Source organism: Cynocephalus volans, chromosome 11 (assembly GCF_027409185.1).
Source record: "Cynocephalus volans isolate mCynVol1 chromosome 11, mCynVol1.pri, whole genome shotgun sequence".
Classification (NCBI taxonomy): Eukaryota; Metazoa; Chordata; class Mammalia; order Dermoptera; family Cynocephalidae; genus Cynocephalus; species Cynocephalus volans.
In genome coordinates, this window is record NC_084470.1 from 64,514,629 (window position 1) to 64,537,044 (window position 22,416).

The 22,416-nt window shown below is 39.8% G+C and overlaps 1 protein-coding gene across 2 annotated transcripts in view; it reads left to right on the forward strand.

Annotated features, from left to right (window-relative positions):
- CACNA2D3 (calcium voltage-gated channel auxiliary subunit alpha2delta 3) overlaps window positions 1–22,416 on the forward strand; it is an 828,419-nt gene that overhangs the window by 744,326 nt on the left and 61,677 nt on the right. For both annotated transcript variants that reach the window (XM_063114014.1, XM_063114015.1), the window contains 4 exons: window positions 6,019–6,094; window positions 8,696–8,748; window positions 10,282–10,337; window positions 18,075–18,186. In XM_063114014.1, coding sequence (XP_062970084.1) covers window positions 6,019–6,094; window positions 8,696–8,748; window positions 10,282–10,337; window positions 18,075–18,186 — 297 coding nt within the window. The remainder of the gene's footprint in view (window positions 1–6,018; window positions 6,095–8,695; window positions 8,749–10,281; window positions 10,338–18,074; window positions 18,187–22,416) is intronic.

Consider the following 22,416-nt stretch of genomic DNA (forward strand, 5'->3'; position numbering starts at 1 on the left):
CTCCCGTGTCATGTAAAACTATAATATAATAAAATGTTATGCTTTTTCTTCATATTAATCTATGTTTATTAGTTGATTTTTTCAGAGAACCTTCAGGGGGTTGAAGAGGATGTCCTTCCTAGACCCCTACACCCCTAAATATGTCCAGACTGGTACTGGGCCCCAGCAGGATGCCTCTGGTTGTGTCTAGTTCCTGCCTGCAAAGCGCTTACAGTCAAGTCTGGGGAGAGGTGGGGGGCACACAAGAAAATGGAGGGCATCACATTCTAGAATCCATGGCTCTCAACCCTGGTTATACATTAGAATTCCTTGGGAAGCTTAAAAAATAATGTACCAGGTCCCCAACTCAGACTAATGGAATCTTACGGGGAGAAGGTGATACCAGACTTCAGTATATGTGAAAAATTTCTGAAGTTTCCCAGGTGATTCTAAAGAGTGACCAGAGTTGAGAATTGAGAGTAAGTTACACCCCATTTTCCAGATTCTTCTGATGAGGTCCCATCCCCGTGAGATCCTTAAGGAGCAGGATAGCGCGTGGGAATCCACGTTTGGGAAGCAGTTTAAATGTGCAGCTTTCTACTTACTGTAGGGCTAATAATCTCGAGACCCATGACTTCGTTTTTCTAAGCTTTAGTTTTCTCTCTTATAAAATGTAATCATGTCCCTGTCATCAGAGATAACGCCAACATTGCTGGCAGAAAGCAATTGGTTATTTGTTATTGTTCTTGCTCTTATGACCTGGGTGAGATACTGATGTGATGAGCATCTACAACTTTGTTTCCTTTTATATGATCAGCACCTGTCAGTGAAAGATATTTATTTGTTGCCGATAGACCCTCTGCTTAATCTGCCCAGTGAGTGACGGCTCTCCATTCAGTGATCTGCAGTGGACCCCGGAGTGGCCCCAGTATCCTGTAAGCTGGGCTCCTGGCTCGTGCAGCCAGGTGAAGCTTATTCTCTGCGAATGATGAGTGCTCACTACCAAAACTTGTTTTAGTGATTTCCAGCTGGAGGGCTCAAAGGCAGGAGGGCCGGCCTCAGCTCTGGCTCAACTGTTAGGTTTGCTGCACTGATCTTCAAGAACGGGGCCATCTCTGTAAGAAGTTGCTGTGGGATGAGGTGGTGACCGATGCAAGCAGGAGAGAAAGGAAGAGCACGTTTGGATCTTCTGTTAGCACTCACATCAACAGCTGAGCTTTCCACTCGCCTGGCTTTCTGAGATGTAAGAATGAGTGAGGGCTTCCCATGGCAACAATCCCTTTGTTGAGAGTTTCCTGTATTCTTGCTCCATGCCCATTTACTTGCAAGTTGAAACCTGCCCCCAGAGAACACATTTTATAGCCCAACAAAGAAAGGTGTATTTTTAAATGCTACCTTAGCGAGTCATTTTGCTTCTCAGACTTTTAGATTCACAATTGCTTAATTATGTCCCATGATGGGTCTTTATGTCGAAGGCCTCTCTTCTCTTGCTTTTAGGGCTGCATTTGCAGACATTAAACTGTTTTAAGATTGGTTTTAGGCCATTTGTTTAGCCAAAATGAGCTAATCGAGTCATTGCAGGTAAATTACCTGGACTCATGACACGTAGTAGGTGTTTAATAAATGTCAGTCCCTGCAGTTGCTAACCAGCCAAAATTAGCTGAGCTTGTCCCTTTAAAATTCAACCTGCTAATTCTTAGAAGAAATGTTTTTGTTTGTTGTGATTTTTGTCTAGCTGTAAAAGAACAGTATCAGCAAAATGACTTTGAACAAGTCCTAATGTCATGAGCCTGTCATCCAAGGCTCTACCCAGCACAGGGCACAGGGTTGCCCAGGCTTTGTTAGTGTGCTTTGAGCTTCTTCTTCAGAGACTGTATCTGCCTTCTGTCAAAGTTTCAAAGAGATCTGTCTGGGGAGCACAGTGATGCTGATGATAAGGTCTCTGGCTGTGGACCATGGTTGAAGTGGCCTGGTGGTGATGTCATGGGATTAAGGTATGCTCTCAGTAGTAAGAATAAACTCCCACTGCTGTGTGCAGCAGCACGCAGCACCAGTCTTGGTCTGGGCACGATTCTCAGGGCTTATTTTAGAATCGAATGAAAGCAGGCAATTATCATGTTCCTTAACTATAATCAGCCAAACAGGATACAGGTAGCCACAAAATGGAGTTACTTAAAACAGTAACAAAATCACTTCAAAAAGGGTAATAATCTGAAAGTCTCTCTTTCTGCAACATCTAGTTAAAGCTGTCTAAGCGCGGAGAAGACAGGGAAGGCTTGTTTTATAACCTCCTCAATGGCAATAGTATCAGGAAAACTTCCTTTTGAAATGAGACAGGAACCCTGGCCTGGGGGCTGCCCCAGAGCAATTTAGTTTGGCCCCAACATGTAAGCAGGAGCCTTTGAAAGCCATCCAAGGAGAATCCTGAGTTTCCTGTCATCTGTCAGGGTGGTTACCATGGCAACAGGCATTCACAAGCCCAACCAGCTGGTTCTGCCTGGCCCAGTGACTCCTTGACAGGCCCTTAGCTTGAATTGAAAGTTGATTCTGGACATTGATTATGAGACCTTATCTAAGGCAGCATTTCCTGTGACATTCCAATAAGACACTGGAATGGGGCACAAGCCTGAATTCTAAGGATTTCCTAGAACCTGTCTGAACCTGCTTCTGGGCAGAAAGCAGGGTGAGGTGGATTCAGCTTGGCCCCCAATGAATTCTGGCTCTGCCAGTGGTTAACTTTGTGAACTTGGGTACATTATTTAGGCTGACTGAAACTTAGTTTGCTCCTCTGTAAAATGGGGTGATTCAAATCTATCACACAGGAATGTACTTGGAAGAGTGTGTTACTTATAGTTACTAAGTATAACAAACTATTAAACAAAGTTAAATAGACATCAGCTGTTGTTATCATGATCTTCGGCTAAGAAGCCCATGGACAGAAGTTCCTGCATCATCTCTTGATAACCCCAGCATAGCTTCTGAGAGTGCCTTGTACTGCAGTAACAAGCATGAATTTTACTATGCATTGTATGTGCTAATGAGCTCAGAAATCAGGAGGCTTGTCTGTCCTTCAGCCGGCTGGGTAGTGCATGGGTCATTCCCATTGCATTAAACACCACCCTATTATTTAATAGTGGCAATGGAAAACATACTAATAATTATAACAGCAGCTGCCGCCCTGCCTTCTGTTGGATGTTTCTTCTGTGTCAGGCGCTGTGCTGAATGCAACACACAGATAAAGCCCCTTTAATCCTCACAACCACCCTGTAAAGTAGCCCTTATTCTCACCATTTCACAGATAGGAAAGAGAGGCACTATGAGGGTTAAAAAACATTTGTTGTGAGTGGATGAGTTAGGATTTGAGCTCAGGTGTTACTGACTTCAAAGCTGGCTCTTTAGCCGTGTGTCACACATCTGTCCCTTGAGCCTTTTGAAACAGTGCAGCTTTAAGAGCCCAAATTCTAATAAAGAATGAAATGGTGTCTTCTGTCGTGAGGACCTGAACAAGGCTAGCACACCTTGTAGCACACTTCAGTGTGCTTCTACACATCTGATTGTTTACATCTCAGAACATCTCCATGAGTCATTTTACAAGTGAAAAAATGAAGCCTCAGGAGAGGATAAGGCCCCTGCTTAAGGTCACACCATCCTTATGTGGCAGAACCAACTTCTGAAACCAAGGCCATCCTGCACCCACGTCTATAGGCCTCCAGGCACACACAGGTTCCGCTCAACCCCATGCTTCCTCTCACTCAGCTCTGGCACAAGTTTTCGCTGTAGAGACAGAGTTGGGCAGTAGGAAAAGGGTGAGTCACTACTAATTCTTGCCAAATCCTAGAAAGCTCTTGCAGGGGCACCTGCAGAAATTTCCTGGGTGAGGATGGAGACCTGGCATGGTGGGCCTGCCAGGGACCAATTAGAGTTGTCCGCTGTGGTCTGCAGTTGATTCTGTGGCCTATTACTGTCGAGCTATGTCTACGGGGAGCTTTTCTGTGAGAAGTTGGTGTGGGAGCTTCCCCAAGCCTAACGTTTGTCTGGTTCACGGTCTTCATTTCTGTTTCCATAAACAAAGTTTCTTTCTTGCATCTGCATGAGGAAAAAAGCCAGAGGATGATGAAGAAGAAATATTCTGATGAAGGAGAGGCCTTGGGGATGGGCGGGGAGACTGTGTGAGCACCAAGTGGCCTGCTGGGCTTTCTGCCCAAGGAGTGCTGTGTGCTGCTGATCAAGAGGTGGCTTCCTTCTCAATTTGGTCAAATGTGACCAGTTTTCTACTTGGTGCCCACAGATGCCTTTGTGTTTAATCTGTTTATCCAAAATATCTCTTACTGTCCAGATAATCATGCAGACAGGCAATCATTCATGCATTTGACCTTTTACAACTGAATGTCATCTCCATGCGAGGTGCTAGGGTAGCTGTGAAACAGATTCAGCACCAGTCCTGCCACACGAAGCTTTTATTCTAGTGTTCTTTCCAAGCACCGCAGTAAGAACACTCCACATTAAACATTGTACTAGTCTAGAAAGAAATTCCTAGGGGGAGAATTCCATCCAGTCATTAAAGGTGCGTGTATTAAAGGGTTTAAAATTGCATCTGGCAGCTGTTATGTAATTCAGGCTGGACTTTAGGTGTCTCTCCTTTGGGCTTCCAAGAATGGTGGGAGAGGATGCTGCAGGGCAGGGCAGGGCAGGGTGGGAATGCATGTCTCTGTGTCCTTTGACTACAGCTTCCAAGTATGGGATAAGGTGCTCACTCCATGGAAATGCTGTGACATACTACCAGAATTTGCCATTCACCTTTACTTTGTAAAGTTCTTGATGGGGAATTTAAAAACCTTAATCAATCATGAAGTAAAACATTTTTGCAACTGAGAAAAGGCCATAATTGGGATGAGAGCTATGCTTTTATTCACAATGGAGGGGGAAAAAAATTCACTTTCTTGTTTCGTAAACTGCACTTTTTATGAAGAACACGTGATACAAAAGTAAGAGTACGCTCACTATGATGGTGGTGGCAGGGAGGGGTGGGGGTTACAATCAACAAGCCAGCTGGTTTCGCACGAGTTGTCAACATACAGGGCTTAACTTGGTCCAAGCCTGCTTCCTAATGCTTTAGAAAGACAGAGGATCCTGCCATTTCTTAACCTTTGGAGACATGGTCCATGTACATTCCATCCAGGGTCCAGCATCCAGTTCAGAACAGCACATTCCCTTTGGAGTATCCTGGTCCATGCAATCCATTCTTTTCAGACCAAAATGGCTGTTTTATCAAGTTAAGGCATTTCTCGTCTCCCTCTGTCCTTCCCAATACCTTCATTCCCTCTGTTCTTCAAGTTCCAAGTGGTGATATGACTGTGTCTCCAGTGCTAGACTTTGCCACATCCCCTGTTTGTCCCCCATTATTAGACCTGCATTGTGTTTGTCACTGTCGCACTTGATGGTAGTGACTGCTCACCTTGCTGGTACACAGTTCAGGGTGAAAGGAACTTTCCTTCTGTCCTCCGAAGGTTTGATAATTTGAGTCTCTAGAATAAACCAACAGTAGGCAGATTAATAGGAGAAAAGGCATATGGATTTATTATACGCACTTGTGCATGGAAGAGACTCAAAAAAGGACCCGCCGACTGCAGCTCTTATAGCATACAGAAAGCTAGGGGGCTCCTGGAGGGTGTTGGCAACAAGCCATGCAAGGGAGTGGGGAGGAAATGCCCTGAAAATAAAGGTTTATTATGCGGTTGTCTCTCAGGTAGCAGCCCTCAGAAGAATAGATGGTGGCCTGTGGCAAAAGTCGCTGAGGGAGACATCACTCCTTCAGTGTCTTTTCCTGTGACTTAATCATCCCTGGTTGAAGATTGTGTTCCTTCCCAAGGAACTTTCCTTAGATAAGGGAAGATCAGAGAAAGCCCATCCTGCACTTGCTCCTCCCCGGTGCTCTCAGTTTGAAGTCCAAAGCGGCATATTTGGGGGTGTCGTTTTCTAAGCCCCTACAGCTCCCATGTTTTCTCATTTAGTGAAGTCCCTTTCCATTCTTCCCCGTAGAATCACCCTTTATGACTACCAAGCCATGTGCAGAGCCAACAAGGAAAGCAGCGGCGGCGCCCGCGGTCTGCTGGACGTGAGTACAATGCCGTCGCCCAGACAGCAGCTGCTTGCTCCTCTTTCTGTCTGTAGGAGCATATCTCCCTCTTTGGAGTAAACAAGTTTATCTTTTTCAAAACCATGAATGTTTAAAGGTATCTCCTGACTTTACTCATTAAGAAAAACCACTTCAGTTTATACCCAAATTCTGCTTATATGAATAAAAAACAGGTCTAAATTCTCTGATGGATTAATTCAGCAGCCCCCTTTTGATGGGTAGGAAAAGGGGGATGTTTCGTCAATTCTCTCATTCCTCTGTAAAAGCGAATTGGGTTTTCTTCAACCGAAATCTCTCTGTTCGTTTGTGAGAGAGCTCTTAGCCTGTGAGCTGATTCATATTTCGATCACAGATGCTCTCTGCTAATCACGCTGCTGTTGAGTTTCACCATCGTTTCCCTGAAGCTGCTTCTATTGATGATGTCACAGTTGCGGAACAGTCAATACAGCTATTGTATCATTAGAAACTGGCTGTGACGCTGCCAGAAGTTAACTTATAATTTACTCCCAGTTTAAAAATATATTATAAAGTGTGTAGACAATATAAGTTTGGCCACAAATACCTAAAAACAGAACTATATATATAGTTTTCCTCTATATAGTCTGGCGTTTAAGTGTGTAAGTATAACTTCTTATAATGTTACTATTTTGTAAATACTAAAAGCTAACCTAAAACTGGGTTCAAAACACATTTAAAAGCCATTTTGGTTTTAAAATATATACACCTTCTCATTTACAGATGTAAGATCTTACAAGGGGGTTACTTAAAAACCCTATATTGAATACAGTTCTCTTACACTGAGGGAGCAAAAAGTGATTCAGAGCTGGAAAATTTCTGAAAGGCAACTAAGAATTGGACATTTTGAAAAATACCACTTTTAGTGAGACTCACCATGTCTTTCTAAACCTAGCTTCCCTAACCTTAGCATGAATTTTTCCAGACTTAAAATGTTCCCAGATATGTTTTCATCATTAGACTTAAAAGCTCAATGGCTTTATCCTTTTGAATGATAATGTGCATTTAAATTTTTTAATCCTGTATTTGCATAATCCCTTTGTGGACTCCTATTGAGCCAATGTCTGGCATGGGATGCCTGAGTGCCTTTCCCTCTGGCCTTAGGGTGAGCCACCCCTGCACACCCTCTCCCCACCATGCAAAGCTTCCTTAATCCCTTTGTTTATTCTCTCCTGCCTCTGACCCACACTACCCACCCCAGCAGGTACAAAGACAGAATTGTCCCATGCGTGATGTGACCACCAGGGTGTTTTTGAAAGATGATTATTTTTTGAGCCATAAACTGTAATGGCAAAACCACAGGGCTGCAAGGTTGCATCATTTGGTTTTAGGAAATAGTGAAAAGTTCACATCTTTATCTCACCCCATTCCTGAGGCTCAGAACCCTCTGATTCAGGGAATGGTGTTGAAGCACTTAGTCAAATCAGAGGCAGGGAGGGATACACCAAGTCTGAAATCTGGGTGGGCTGGCAATAGCCCCAGTATTGGTTGTTGTCCCTGTTGTTGTGCTCATTTGCTTTCTGGCCTGAACTAGGAAAGGTTCAAGAATGGTTAGGGGTGTATAAATTCAGTCTCATTTTATTTAAAACTGGGTAATTCCTCCATTCCTTGTTCTAGTTCTTATAACTAAAATGCTCAGAAGGTAGGATTAAGCAGCCATCCCTTTGGAAACCAGGATTCGGCATGCATTTCAGTTCTCTGATACCTAAAGGCAACCACAAAAGGTTCTGAGATTTTTCTGGACCTGACATCTGGAGCCAGGCTTTGCCAATGTCATTGCCTGTCTCTTGAGTCCACCCACCACTCACATATCTGGCATACCTAGGTACAAAGAACCAACTGAGGGGGAGACTTGGTATTTTCCAGAATTCAGGAAATTAAATTATCCACATAGGAAACATCACAGAGTAAACAATCCAACTGCTTTTTTTAATTAAAATATTCTGAAATAAAGATTAGGCTGTCAATGCCTTCTTTTATAGAGTGAAGGGGGTTTTCTGCAAGGATAAAATCACATGTTTATATAGTTATCATTTTTTTCAAGTCCAAATGTGTAAGTGTGAGAAAAAGCAGCTTAAATCCTACATAATTCATGGAAGGCACTGAAATAAAGTGTATGGAATTTTTGCCTATTTTAATGAATGACATACAGTGATAGAGAACAGAGAATCACCTTTCCAAGAGGCAACCCTGTGAATTACCATTTGAAATTAGTTATATGATTCCAGCCCCCAGAACTGGGCTGCGAAATATTAGCCCCTTGAGAGTAAGGGGTTAAGCATCGTTTGCTGAACTTCCTTTTTCCTCCCAGTGATAACCCTTCTATTAGATCGTGTTTATTTTACTTGTAAATCACATCTCACTATAGCAGAGTTCAAAGTTTTAAACTGTTAGTTTTGGGATACAGTATCCAACCGTTTTCTTCCTTTAGCTGAGAGTCACTGTTTTTTAACATGATATCAATCTCTCTGGAAGAATAACATTGTCTTTATGTAAAGCTTTAAGTTAAACTACAAACTTTGTGTGTGATGCATTGTTTTTAATGAACTGTATTCTTCTCTTCAGCCTTATAATGCCTTCCTCTCTGCAGTAAGATGCATAATGACAGAACTTGTCTTGTAAGTACAATTTGCTGCATTTTTTGAAAAGCATTATTGTTTTTCTTTTTGTATTATAAAGTGAATTGGGAAACGTTGTTTCATGTTTTCAGTAACCATTAGATTCATGAGTCTGAGATCACCTCATTGAACATCTTGAAATATTGAACATTGTGACAAAAAAATGATCTTTTATTAAGTTATTCATGATCACTCCTTATGCCCTTATGTCATTGTTTAGCAGACTAACAGCTTGCAATACACAAACCAAATTTATTTATTGTGGTTACTGTTAAATTTAACATGGATGTCTGGCTGTTTTTAATACAGCCTGGGTGGGCTGTGGTCACAAGAACAAACCGCCCTGGCTGTCCACTGTGTTACTTCGGATGTCTCGGCATGTGCAGGAGTGGGAGCTTGGGGGGTCGTCAGCTAGGGCTAGGAGCCTTTCTCAGGTATGATTTAACTGTTTATCGTGTCAAGTTATAGTCCTGCTTGGAGGGTGCAGGACGCATCTGTGACTTAGCTAAAACTTGAAATGGCATGAAGATGAAAGGCTTGACTTGTAGAACAGATATTGGACACACTGCAGAAACGTCATGTCACACAAAAGGAAAGAATTCCATGGACGAGCCTGCAAATCAAACTTTCTCATTCTAATTTTCCCTTGTTAAGGCTCCAGTTCTGTGGGTTTAAGGCAGATTTCTTGCCATTTGATGAACAGACATAGTATTCTTCATTGCTTTAATGTAATCTATATTAATTTAACAAAGTTTATTAATTCAGGTGGTGAGTAAGTTCCCTATACACATAAAAGACAGAGAAAATACATTAACTGGTAATAGTGGGATTTTGATAGAGAGCTGCTAGAGATAGTAGCCATGAGCCTGAAAAACAAATAACTGAGTTTTGCTCTATCTCCATTCATTTGGAAGATGACTTATATTGATTTTTGCATTCTTTACTAGAAGTTGAGAAATTTTGATTTTATGGAATTGCATTGTGGCATAAATTCATAAAGAGAAGTTTGTCACCCTCCCCCTCCACACACACACACACACACACACACACACACACACACACACACACAGCTTAAACAAGTTCGAGTTGTGGTATAAATTTTGAAGCATGCTTTATTTTTGCAGACCATAGTAGAAGAGAATTCTATTTGTATTTCTGAACTGAGGCAGGAGAAGCCCTTCAGAAATTGGGTATTTACATGGAGTCAAATGAGATGATATTGAGTGAATATTGAGTGAATAATAACTAGAAAACCATTTTGGCCTATACAACAGAGTATTTCTCAACCAGGAGTCATGAGCATAGGTGCTCCTCATTTCAGGGTTTGCTGGCATTAGGAATAAAACAGCCTTTCACAAGTAAGATAAAGCCCAGTAAAAATTCAGTGGTGACTCAACCAACCATGTTGATACCTCTAGACTTGGATGTTATTCTTTCAAATGAGATGAGCAAGACTGAATAACATAGAATGTCACTTTTCTATTCAGGATGTGGATGACCAAGTAACATTGGGCTTTTCTACCATCTGTTTAGGTTCCTGGTGGAATTTAACCTCTGCAGTTGGTGGCACTCGGATATGACAGCTAAAGGTGAGCAGCAACTGGTTTCTGTTTCCTAGCTCAGAGTGCTGAACCCTGGGTTCACTGGCTACTTTTCATCAGGGATGTGCTGGCTCACATAAAACCACCCAGGATTTCAGATCTGTCAGCAAAAATCCACCGTTTGTGCTAAGTGCCACATACCTTCCAGTCTGACAAAATTCCTCAGGCTTCATTCAGCCCATGTTGCATGAACACTTTGACCTGTTTCCTTAACTAAGGCTTTGAGGTCATACATTGCATAGGTAAATTCTTCAGAAAGCTCACAGACAATGCTAAAACCTAAAGGAGACAGACACAATGCCTGTGTCTCTGGCAGAATGAATGCATAACCATCCTATCTATTTTTGTTTACACAACCACCCTCACAAAGCATAAATCAATTTTATTATTCTCCCTGCTCAAAAGCATAATACTTTGAGCAGTAATTAGTAGAGAGGCATAAGTTGTGTAGTCAGATCATTACGGGTATGAGTCCTTGGCTCAGAAGTTGGCCTTTGGCAAGTTAGCTGATCTTTCCAAGATTCAGTTTCCCCATAGTAAGCACAATGGGGAAATAATATTTATCCCATAGGGGGAGAGAGAGAAAGAGTGTGTGTGTATGTATATATTCACTGATAAGATAAATCATGTTATATACTCACTACAGTGACTGTAACATAATAAGACCTCAAAAAATGGAAGCTATGCTTAATTCATGATAATGGTGGTGATAGTGTTGACCACAATGATGGTTATTGCCTGTAACACCAACGCTCCTTAATGAGCGGTGTTTGCCGGCAGTGCCCCAGCCTGCTCAGTCACTTGCTATTTCTCAGATACGCTCTGTTCTTTCTGTCCGTCATGCATTCATTCATATTCATTTTTTTACTTGGGATACCAGATACTAGCAGATACTGATGCCATTTTTATCATTGTTAAAGAGATTGATCAGTAATGTATTAGCATTCCACAGGTGCTAAAGATATTTCAATCTGTTATTCCTTTTCTCTCCCCTAAGACCCCAGTCTGTGAGGATTTCCTCAATTCCCCAGGCAGAATTAGCAAGCTTTTCTTCTTGCTCCTGCCCCATCCAGTTCACACATTATCCCAGCTTTCCCTCATCATTATTACCTCAGTTTGTTTATTTGTTTTACACTAAACTAGAATTTCTTAATGGTAGGAGCTGTCTTCACCACCATTATCTCTTAGCACCTAACTAGTGATTAGCGCAAAGTAGGTGCTTAATCTTTGCTTATTAAATTCCTTCACAAATCTTTCTTGTGCCAGTCACTATAGTCATAACTTTGTAACTTACAAATAGGCCCATTTTTCCCGAATCCAGGAACTCTCTAATTTCTAGTTAGCACATGAGATGGGGCCACATCTGCAGAGTCCTACAGATGCTTATGCCTGCATAGAGCAGCCTCTGATAACAGTGAACCTAATCCATGTGTACCAGGCTTGGCCCTGCGCTGGGAAGCTGACAGCCCAGTGGAGCAGGGCCCCTATGCTCTGCTTTCACACACACACACACACACACACACACACACACACACACAGTCCTGGTGACCCTCAGAGCCTGGGCCCCATCCTGGCCCCTCCTCGCTGGGTTAGTACCAGTTTTGAAAGGCAGTGAGTGCCCATAATCCCACTTCTAGAAATTTACCCTAAGGAAATAGACTGAGATGGGAATGAAGGTTTCTATGACAAGGAGATTATCACTGGGGAATTTATGATTGAAAATATTGGTAACTCTTTAAATGTCTAACAATAAGTACATTTTAAAATAAGTTACAGCCTATCCACAGAAGGGCACATTACTTTGTTTCCGGACACTTTGTAATGAAATAAATAATGCTCATGAAATTGAGTCATATCGTAAAACCCAAGATACAAAACTGTATATGCACCAAAAAGATGTCCATTGTTGTGGGGAAGGAAGACGTGAAGTGAAGGAGGGTCAGGAGTCAGTGTGCAAAAGGGGAGTCAGTAAACAGAGACCAAAAATATGAGTCAGGAAAAGAAGACGATCATGTACCCAAAAGAAAATTTTACCTGTAGCATGAACTTGCTTTGTTTAAAATTGCACGTGCTTCAAAAAGGAAAGATGAGAAGGAATCTACTACATGGATGCTTGTTTATCTTTTTCTACTCACTTTTCTTATTTGACTGTCTTTCCCACAATTTTACTAATGGGGTGAAAAAAGATAAATGATATTGAAAGAAAAGGAAGAAAGAAAATCAACCAAAGCCAAGACAATGGGTTGCAAGTTGGTTCAGTGGCTGCTCTCTCTGAATCAGGCTGTGAGCTCTCAGAGGCCAGAGCATCTGTTTAGGCTAATGGTTGGTGCACTGGCTGTGAAATAGGCAGGCTCCTCTGCTTCTTGCTAGCTGTGAGGCCCCGGGCAAGTCACTTGGTCTCCTTGGGCTTTGATTTTCTCATTTGTCAACAGAGATAGCATTAGGCATAATGTGGCTGTGAGAGATGAATTCAACAATACATGCAAAGCCCCTGTGCATGCATGGTGTGTGGGTGCTGGTAGGTTTTTAACTAAGCATTTGGCTGTTTCCTAGGAGTGTGCTCAGTTCAAGGGCAGCAAGCTGGGTGTCTTCAGTGGTTTACTTTTTGGTATTCTTCTGTACACCTAATGAAGATGTCCCCTCTTCCTGACAACCTCCACTCCCATGTCCTCCATACTTGCTTTGACCTACCTTCCTTCCCTGTGACCTGTCTCCACAGACATCTACCGACACTCTTGTTTGGGTCCTGTGGATTTGACAAGTAGTTTTGAGTTTTTGTTAATTGCCAGTCAACGTGATCTTTGCCAAGACCAGTGGTTTTAAGCTGGGGGGCAGTTTTGCTTCCCAAGGGTCTTTGCAATCCCTTGATATATTTTTGGTTATCACAACTTGAGTGGTGGGGAGTTGCTGCTTGAATCTAGTGGGTAGAGACTGGGGATGCCACTAAATATCTTACAATGTATGAAAGCCCCCTACCACAAAGAATTATTCAACTCAAAATGTCAATAGTGCCACCACTGAGTAACCCTGGCTTAAAACAAGGGGTGCAGGATAGGGGACAATGAATAAGGGAGGAGGATACAGTATTTGCACTCATGAAGTTTAGAGACACTTGTGAAGGTTTTCATCCTGATGTCTCATATACCACCCCTCCACAGTTGGACCAACAGTGGCCAACATTTTAGCTAGAAGAATGTGATGCTTTAGCTCTCTGTTTTCTGCCTTAGAAAGCTCTTTTAAAAGACCCTAAATAGATCATTTCAACAAATCATTGTACTCCACTGCCAGACTGTGAGACCTTCTTCCCACAGACTGTAGGAAGGCCTTGTCAAGAACTACATCATTGACACATGGTGTGCCAGAGAGCTGGCATGTAGATTGTCTTCACATCCCTTCAGTCATACCTGAGAGGTAGGTACTGCTCGAATTGGTCACCAGACTTCTCTGAAGCATGTAAGTCAGACAGCTAATACATAGTGGACTCGGACCTTAGCCAAGACCTGCCACCCCAGCTAAATAGTGGTGAGGGTCACGGCTACCCTCCGGTAAACCTGCATGTTGAGCTAGGTGCTGCCGTGAATTGTCTCATTCAGGCCTGTAGCCCTCTGCTGGGCATGCATATGACTTTTTCCATTTTATAGATTAAGAAACTAAATCAAACAAAGGTGAATTAATTCATCTGCAGGGCTGCTGCTATCATTGGGATATCTTATTAAATATAAATCCTAGACCCAGTCTAAGCAAGGTAAAGTTTTAGGTGCCATAACATTATTGACTTGCAAGGTTACTTCATTCTAAGTTTACCATTCCCTCGCTAGATAAAGACCCTGAATTAAGACATACATCTTTGTTTTAGTTAAAAATGGAATCCATAATTACACTGTTTATCTGCTTCATTTCCTTAATGAAGGGGACTGTGGAAACCCATTTCTGCCTGATTATCAGAAAGGTATCATTTTGGAGAAGTTGCACAAAGAGAATAGAGCTTGCTGGCACCCGGTTGTGAATGGGGGTGCATTCACAGAGACAAAAGAAGAACGCTTTTCAAATGGCAAATCTATTCATTCTTGATTGTCTGCACATAATTGCTGTGAACCCAAGTCAGTTATTCTCATCAGAGACATTTGTTGCTAAGGAAAAATAAAAAGACTTCAATTGTGCAGATGCTCCATTGGGTGCTCCATTGTGAGTGAATGATAGGTCATGGTGACATCCAGCATAACTGGGGTGGGAGACAGAGCTGTGTGATTGCACAGAGCGTAGCCTCCAGCATGTGACTGCTCAGGCTCATATGTGGACTCTACCACACTCAGCAGTGTGACTTTGGGCAAGTGTCTTAACTTCTCTGAGATTTAGTTTCTTCATCAGCAAAATGTGATAGTAGTGGTGCCTTGCTCACTACGTGGTGATGAGGATTCCATCCATACAAAGGGCCCAGCAGAGTGTTTGGCATGTAGTAAGTGCTTAGTGAATACTGCCTGTGAAAGTGGTGGTGGGGTGGTAGTTTGCTGTTTAAGTGAATAATGATCACCGTGAACCCCTCTCTATGGGACTCAAAGCAGGCTGTGTTTGCTTTCCAAGCCTCAGCTTTTCCTTCTTGAAGAAGAGGGGAATCAGCCTAGCTGAGCTCCATGATCCTTGTGTACTTATACCTTGGTAAGACAGTGAACTTTTAATACCTAAGAATTAAAATAGTACGCAGTAGATTGCTGGCAGCCTTGGTTATTGGTTTGAAATTCCATAGATAAATAGTAGTGACTGCCAAATATACATGGTGTTTTCCATAGCACTCTAGACAAAGAAAGGTCTTCTTATTAAACTATGTTATTTGAATTAAATGTGGCCGTGGTTTTATATGATAATTCGTGTAAACAACTTCCAGCCAATCTCTAGTCATGCTGCAAATGTACTCAACAGTTTATCACTGCATCAGCATGGGTGCCCTACAATTGTCAAAATGAGTCTGGCCGTTAGCAGGGTTGGACTCGTTCCATTGTAACTGGGCCCAGACAATTAGAATTAGAGATGAGGCAATTATCAGGCTTATTTAAATCTCATGTGATGCCTATCTCAGCAAGACCCAAGGACCTTTCTTCTTTTTATCCACTGGCCAAACTTCATAAAGCACTTAAATATATACGTGCTGGAGCCAGACAGCCCAGGTTCAAATTTCAGCTCTGACACATACTCATTGCATGAATCTGGGCAATTAGCCAGACCTCTCTCTTCCTTTCTCTATCAGTCAAAAAGAGATGAGTTGAGTTGATCATACTTCATAGACTATTTTTTAATTTGGTCATGTTTTCCTATTAAATTAATACATATAAAGCAAAACAGCATGTGGCACACAGAAATATCTTAATAAGTTTAGCTGTAACCATCATTAGGTTTTTATATGCATGATTGTGCTATATCCACTATGTAAACTGTCCTGTTGTGTTCTTAATCTTTATTTCATTTTAACTTACTTTTTGAAATTCAAATAATTTAAATGTGAAAGGAAGCTTCCTAATTTGAAAATCAGAATTACTTGCCCTACAGAGAAGTCAATTGCAAAAATAAAAACTGAAAATAAAAAATGTTGCCAGATTGTAGCCAGATACAATGGGCATTGTGTTTGGCTTCACTAGGTTATAAGGAGAAAAGAGCAAATGAAAGAAAGGAATGGAAATGAAAGAAAGGTGCTAAAAATTCTTGGTATCCAAGATGTCCTCCTCACAGAACAGAGGTACTGAAAAAGAATTAAGAAGAGAATGATGTTAGCACCGAGAGCCTCTGTGTTACTGTTGAACCCAGGACACCTCAAATCACCTTACTTTGCTCCCACCTGAAAGGCAGACAGTTTGTCATAAGAGACTGAGATTTTCACTTTTTTTTTTTTTTTTTTGGTCCATTTTATTTGGTTAAAATACACCATTCAGAAGAATCATTCTTGTATTCAGCAAGCATTTAATGACCCTTTTGATGAGCTAGCACTGTTGGGAACAGTCTGGAACCTGGCCCTTAGGAGAAAAACAGCACACAGTCAGTGGACTCAGGAGTCAGGGAGGCAGCCATCTGCTTGCCTTTTCTAAGCTAAAAGAAATGGCTCAAAAAGGCTGACGGTCTGAGGAGTCAATGAAATAATGTACGCAGTGGAAGTCATGGTGGTAGTAAGAACATACACTTAAATAGCTCCCACAGTGTGCCAGTTGCTTTCCATGTGTTAATTCATTTAATTCACAAACAACCACATGAGCTTGGTACTGTTATTCCCATTTTGCAGATGAGGACACTACAGTGTAGAAAGGTTAAAAACTCACCTGATGTCACACAGCAGTAGCAGAAGTCACATCCCCCAGAATTTATGCCCAATGAAAAGCCTGTATATAAGAAGCAATCATGTCAAAATATAAATGCTTAAAAAATGGTCTCCTGATCATCAGACACTTATTTGGTTGTTACCAAAAAGTTGTTTTGTACACAGTAGCACTGATGGCTCACCTAGTGCCAACAGCAGCCCAGATGGACAGTCTATAAAACATCTACACATGGTTTCTGCCATCCAATAACTTGTATTTGTGTTGTAACTTGAGACTTTATCCACACATCATTGTGTTAAAATCCTATTGAGCTTTGGAATAATAAGTGTAAATTATATATGAAAATACATTTCTATATAAACACCAGCCAAAAGCTTTTTACAAAGCTTGGGTATTGGAAACCTATATGCATTCTATTGGGAAAACGTTAATGAGTAGACCTCCTGTGAAGAGTACCACTGGCATTCCCATTTTACAGATAAGAATACTGAGGACTTGCTAGAAGCAGCAGAGTAGGGATTTGTACTCCAAACTTCTCTTTCTTCATAGCCTTCATTCTTAACCACTCTGCTATAGTATCTGTCATCGTTGTCATCATTTTAATGTCACAATGGCTTTATTAGAATGCTAGTTTATTTAATTGTTGTTGCTATTATTATCTAACATTTACTTAGCACTCATGTTCCACATATTGTACCAAATACTCAACTTGAATGGTCTTATTTACTTCTCTCATCAACCTCTGATAGAACTTTATTATCCACAATTTACAAATAAGAAAATTGAAACTTAGAGAGGTTTTTGATCTTGCCCACTGGACATAACCTGTCTAAATAATTTAATCAACCACCAAGCCATTACTGAGTGCCTACTATGTGCTCATCCACATACCAGGGTTTAGTGCTTTAAAACTGACATCGTATATTACTGAGCAAGAAACTTCATAATAGTAGGATTTGGTTCATGGCTGTGCTTCAAAGACATCACGTATTTTACTATTTCGTATTTCAATTTTCTTTCTATAATAAAACCATGCAATTGTATCATGACCTTTGTCTCACCCTAAATAATATGGTATAACTTATATTTTATACATGTTCAGATATACATATGTGTTGTTGCTAAGATTGAGTAAGTCTGAGGTCAGATACCCAGTGACTGATGTTGTCCCAGAAAGTAGAATTCTTGTGATGCATAAATGATAGCTGATCAAGCCAACACAACTGTTTGAGGAATTATAGCTTATAGAGTTGCTTGGCAGATGAAACCACTTGACTAATTAGAAAATAATGCATTATGCCGTGCCTAGAAAAATCACAGAGCAACAGAAGCAGAACTGCGTTCTCAGTTGCTGTGGGCTGCCAGTCACAATATTGACCCTGTGCCTTGTGTTCTTTGCCTCTCCCCCTCCCCATCCTAACAGCCCAGAAATTAAAACAGACCCTGGAGCCTTGTGATACTGAATATCCAGCATTTGTCTCTGAGCGCACCATCAAGGAGACCACAGGGAACATTGCTTGTGAAGACTGCTCCAAGTAAGCCAGCACCCCCACTCTCACCCCCACACCTTTCTGCTCAGTACAGAACTTTCCCAGATGGATCAATGCACTGGCATGCACACAGTGACACTGAGAGATGGGAAACATGGCTGCCCTCTTGTGTAAGCAAGTATTGCCGTCAGCTTGGAATAAACATCACTTGGCTTTGTTAGAATCATTTAGAGGTTGGGAAGCATTCAAAATGCATGAAAATGCGTCGTGGAATACAGATTTTTAATCCAGTTTGTTGATGTTTGGAGAAAGCCCTAATTGGTGTTTTCCCTATTGACAGTTGGCAATTCAGCTGTTTGTTCAGGAATGTCCTTAAGTGTCTTTACTGAAGGCACCAAGCAAGCCTTCAGGATTTGCCCAAATCTGATGTATTGTAAGTGGTTTCTCAGTGGTTTAATATGCATTTCCCTGATGATTGATCAGTTTAAGCCTCCTTTAATGGTTTTATTGGTCATTTGAGATTTCTAGCCTCTTCAGTACTGTTGGACAGTTCCCTGTGGGGTGATTCGATCTGTTCTTATTGAGTTGGATGTTCTTTCTATGTTTTCAGTGCTATATTTTTACAGTTATATGCATTGTCTATATGTCTTCCTAGTCCTTCGCCTGTTTGTTCGCTTTTTATAGATGTCTTTTGATGCATAGAAATTTTCTTTTTAAAAAAATTTTAATATTGCCTAATTTATTCCTCTTTTCTTTTATGATTTGTGCATTCTGTGCCTTGTTTAAGAAATTTTTTTCTATGCCCTTAATATCATAATGATATTCTCTTTTATGTTTGTGCTGAGCACTTCAGTGTGTTGCCTTTCACATTTAGAACTTGAATCCCTCTGGAATTTGCTTGTGTGTGTGGCATGAGGTGTGTTTCTAATTTGGTCCTTTTCCATATAATTGGCCCGTTAACCCATATTTTTTATTAAATAGTCTATTTTCCCATCCATTTGTTATGACACCTGTGTCGTGGCCAGAGTTCCCATCTATATGCAGATCTTTTTCTAGGTTTTATGGTTTGTCAATACCATCTCTCTTTAATTATTACAGTTTTAAAATATGACTTGATATTTAGAATAAGTACACTTTCCTTATTCTTCTAAGTTGTCTTGGTTATTCGTGACTCTTTACTCTTTCAAATTAATTTTGGAATCAGCTTGTTAATTTTTATGAATTCTGCTAGGGTTTTGATTAAAATTGCTGTAAGTTACAGATTAATTTGAAGATAATTGCTATCTTTTATGATATCAGAGCTTCCCATTTATAATCTAAGTATTTCTCTTTATTCACATGTCTTTTTCTATGCTTTTAAATACAGTTTTATAATTTTATTTATACCAGATTTATACCTAGACAGCTTATCGTTTTTCTTGCTATCATAAATGACATATATTTAAAACTACTTTTCTAATTTGTAATTACTAGTATGTAAGAACATCACTGATTTCAGTATATTGAATATTTTATAGTCAACAAGTTGTTAAAGGTTGAGATCTAATAGTTTGTGCATGGATTCTCTTGGACTTTTTGCATAGGCAGTAATATCACTTGTGAAATGTTTCCTTTCTAATCTCCATACTTAATTATTGCTTTGCGTTTTATTGCACTGGACTTCTGACACATTGTTGAATAGAAGCCATGAGAGTAGGCAACCATGTCCCATTCTTGATTTAAAGGAATTGCTTCTAGTGATTTCATATTAAATAGGAAGCTTGCTAAATATATTTTTTAAATTTTATAAAATATAAATAATATAAACTTTGCCAGTGTAACTATTTTTAAGTGTACAATTCAGGGGCACTGAATACATTCTTAATGTTGTGCAACCATCACTATTATCCATATCCAGAATTGCTATAGGTTTTTGGTAGCGGACAATTTATTAGGTTAAAGAAAACTTCTGCAAGAGGTTTTGCTGTGATTGTTATTATTTGAAACCTAAATGGAATGTTGAATTTTATTTAAAAAGCTTTCTACATCCATTACTAAAATAATTTCCTCTAATTTGTTAATGTGTTGAGTTACACTGATATAATTTTTAATTTTTTAAATCATACATGCAAGCATATATATACGTGTGTTATATATACATACATATGTACTATAAGGATCTTTAATAGTAGATAGGTGGTCTAAATGTACCTGCTTTCTCAGGATGAACCTCATTGTCATGATTACCAAAAAAAAAAAAAAAAAAAAGCAAAAACATATTGCTAAGTTCATTTTGCTCATATTATACTTTGAACTTTTTATCTGTGCTCAAAAAGAGGAGTGGCTATACTTTTCTTTCTTGTACTGTTGTTTGCTATTAGGGTTATTTTATTGTCACAAAATTACTTGGAGAGTTTCCTTCTTTCTCTATTATCTGTAACATTTTGTATAAGATGGAATATCTGTTCTTTGCTAAAACCCATAAAAGTATCAGTGACTGATAGGATGTGTGTGTGTGTGTGTGTGTGTGTGTGTGTGTGTGTGTGTGTGTGTGTGTGTAAATTTACAACTACTAAATTAGTTTCTTTTGTGGTTAGATATCTCTGGATTTTTTATTTCTTTTTGAAATGACTTTGGTAATTATATTTCTTAGAAAATTGCCTATTTCATCTCACTTTTCAGGTGTATTGCACGCATTTGTCAATAGTGTTCTGTTTTGATTAAAAATGGTACCACATTTGTGATTTTGCTCTCTTTAACCTTGTGAGTTTTAGCTGATTCTCTCTCTCTCTCTGCCTCCCTCTCTCCTCCTGCCCCCATAACTTCCCACTCTTCCTCTCTCCCTCTCTAGAGATGTTTGTTTTATCCTTCTTCTGTTTCTGCGATTTACTCTGTTTTAAATTTTCTAACATTTTGTGTTTGATGTTTAGCTTTTTAGCTTCATTATACATATAAATTTCTCTTTGCATACCAGTGTATCTCCATAAATTTAATATATAGGGATTTCATCATTATTCAGCTCTAACCGTTTCCAATTTTCACCTGTTTTTCAGGTGAACATTTCAAATGTTCAAATGGCATTTTAAAATTTTCTAGTACATGGGTTTTGAGGCTACTACCTTTTTATTATTGATGCCTAATTAAATGGCATTGTGATCTGCATAACACATGTTTTTTAGAGTGTTTGGAAGCTTGCTTTGTATTCTAGTAGTCCACATTTTTTTGGAAATAAAGTTACATTCTCTAGTAGTTGAGTATAGGGATCAATGTGCATCCATTGGATAAAGTGTGCAGTGTGTTAATTGTGCTTCAAACCTTCCTTCATTTTTGTTTTTGTTTTTGGTCTGTTTTTGATGTCAGTTAACTCATACCAGGCTTATGAATTTTTTAATTTCTTCATGTCATTCCATTAGTTTTCCTTTCTATATTTTGAAGTTGTATTACCACGGACATTCCTGTTCAAGACTATTATACCTTCCAATAAATCATTCTTTTTATCACTGCGTAATAACCCTTTTACACATGAAAGTGCTTTATGCCTTCGTGCCTATTTTGGTAATACTTCCTAAGCATATTTTCCCCCTTTTCTCCATTTTCAACCCTTTTTGTCATTTTGAATTAAATTTTGTTTTATAGATAGAATATAGTTGAATTTGAAATGTTTATTATCTCTACTATCTGGTAGATTTAACCTTTTAAAATTTATTGTGCTTACCAATAAGTATGGATTTATATGTACCATCATTTTATATGGATTCTGTTCCCCATGTTTTATTTATTTACTTATTTCTTTGTTTATTTTGATTGACACATATTGATTGTACATATTTATGGGGTGCAGAGTTATATTTTAATACATATATGCAATGTATGATGATCAAATCAGGGTAATTAGCATATTTGTCATCAGAAAACATTTATCATTTCTTCATGGTGAGAGAATTTGAGCTCCTCTCTTTTGAGAGGATGTACAATAAGTTATTTTTAATTGTCCAGCACTGCTGTGATCACTAGAACTTGTTTTTTCCTATCTACGTGTGATTTCGTATCTAACCAACTTCTCTCTGTCCTTTCCTCCCCTCTCTCCTTCCCGTTCTCTAGTAACCACAATTTTACTCTCTACTTCTGTAAGTTCGCCTCTTTTTTTTCTTCTATTGGATTTATTGTTTTCTCTATTATTTTTTTTTCCATGCTAGAATGTTACCCTTAACCTTTTTCTTTTTTTTTTTAACATGTTTTAGTTGGTTAGGATCTCCTCCCCCTCCAGAACAAACAAAAACTTGGAACCCTCTAGCT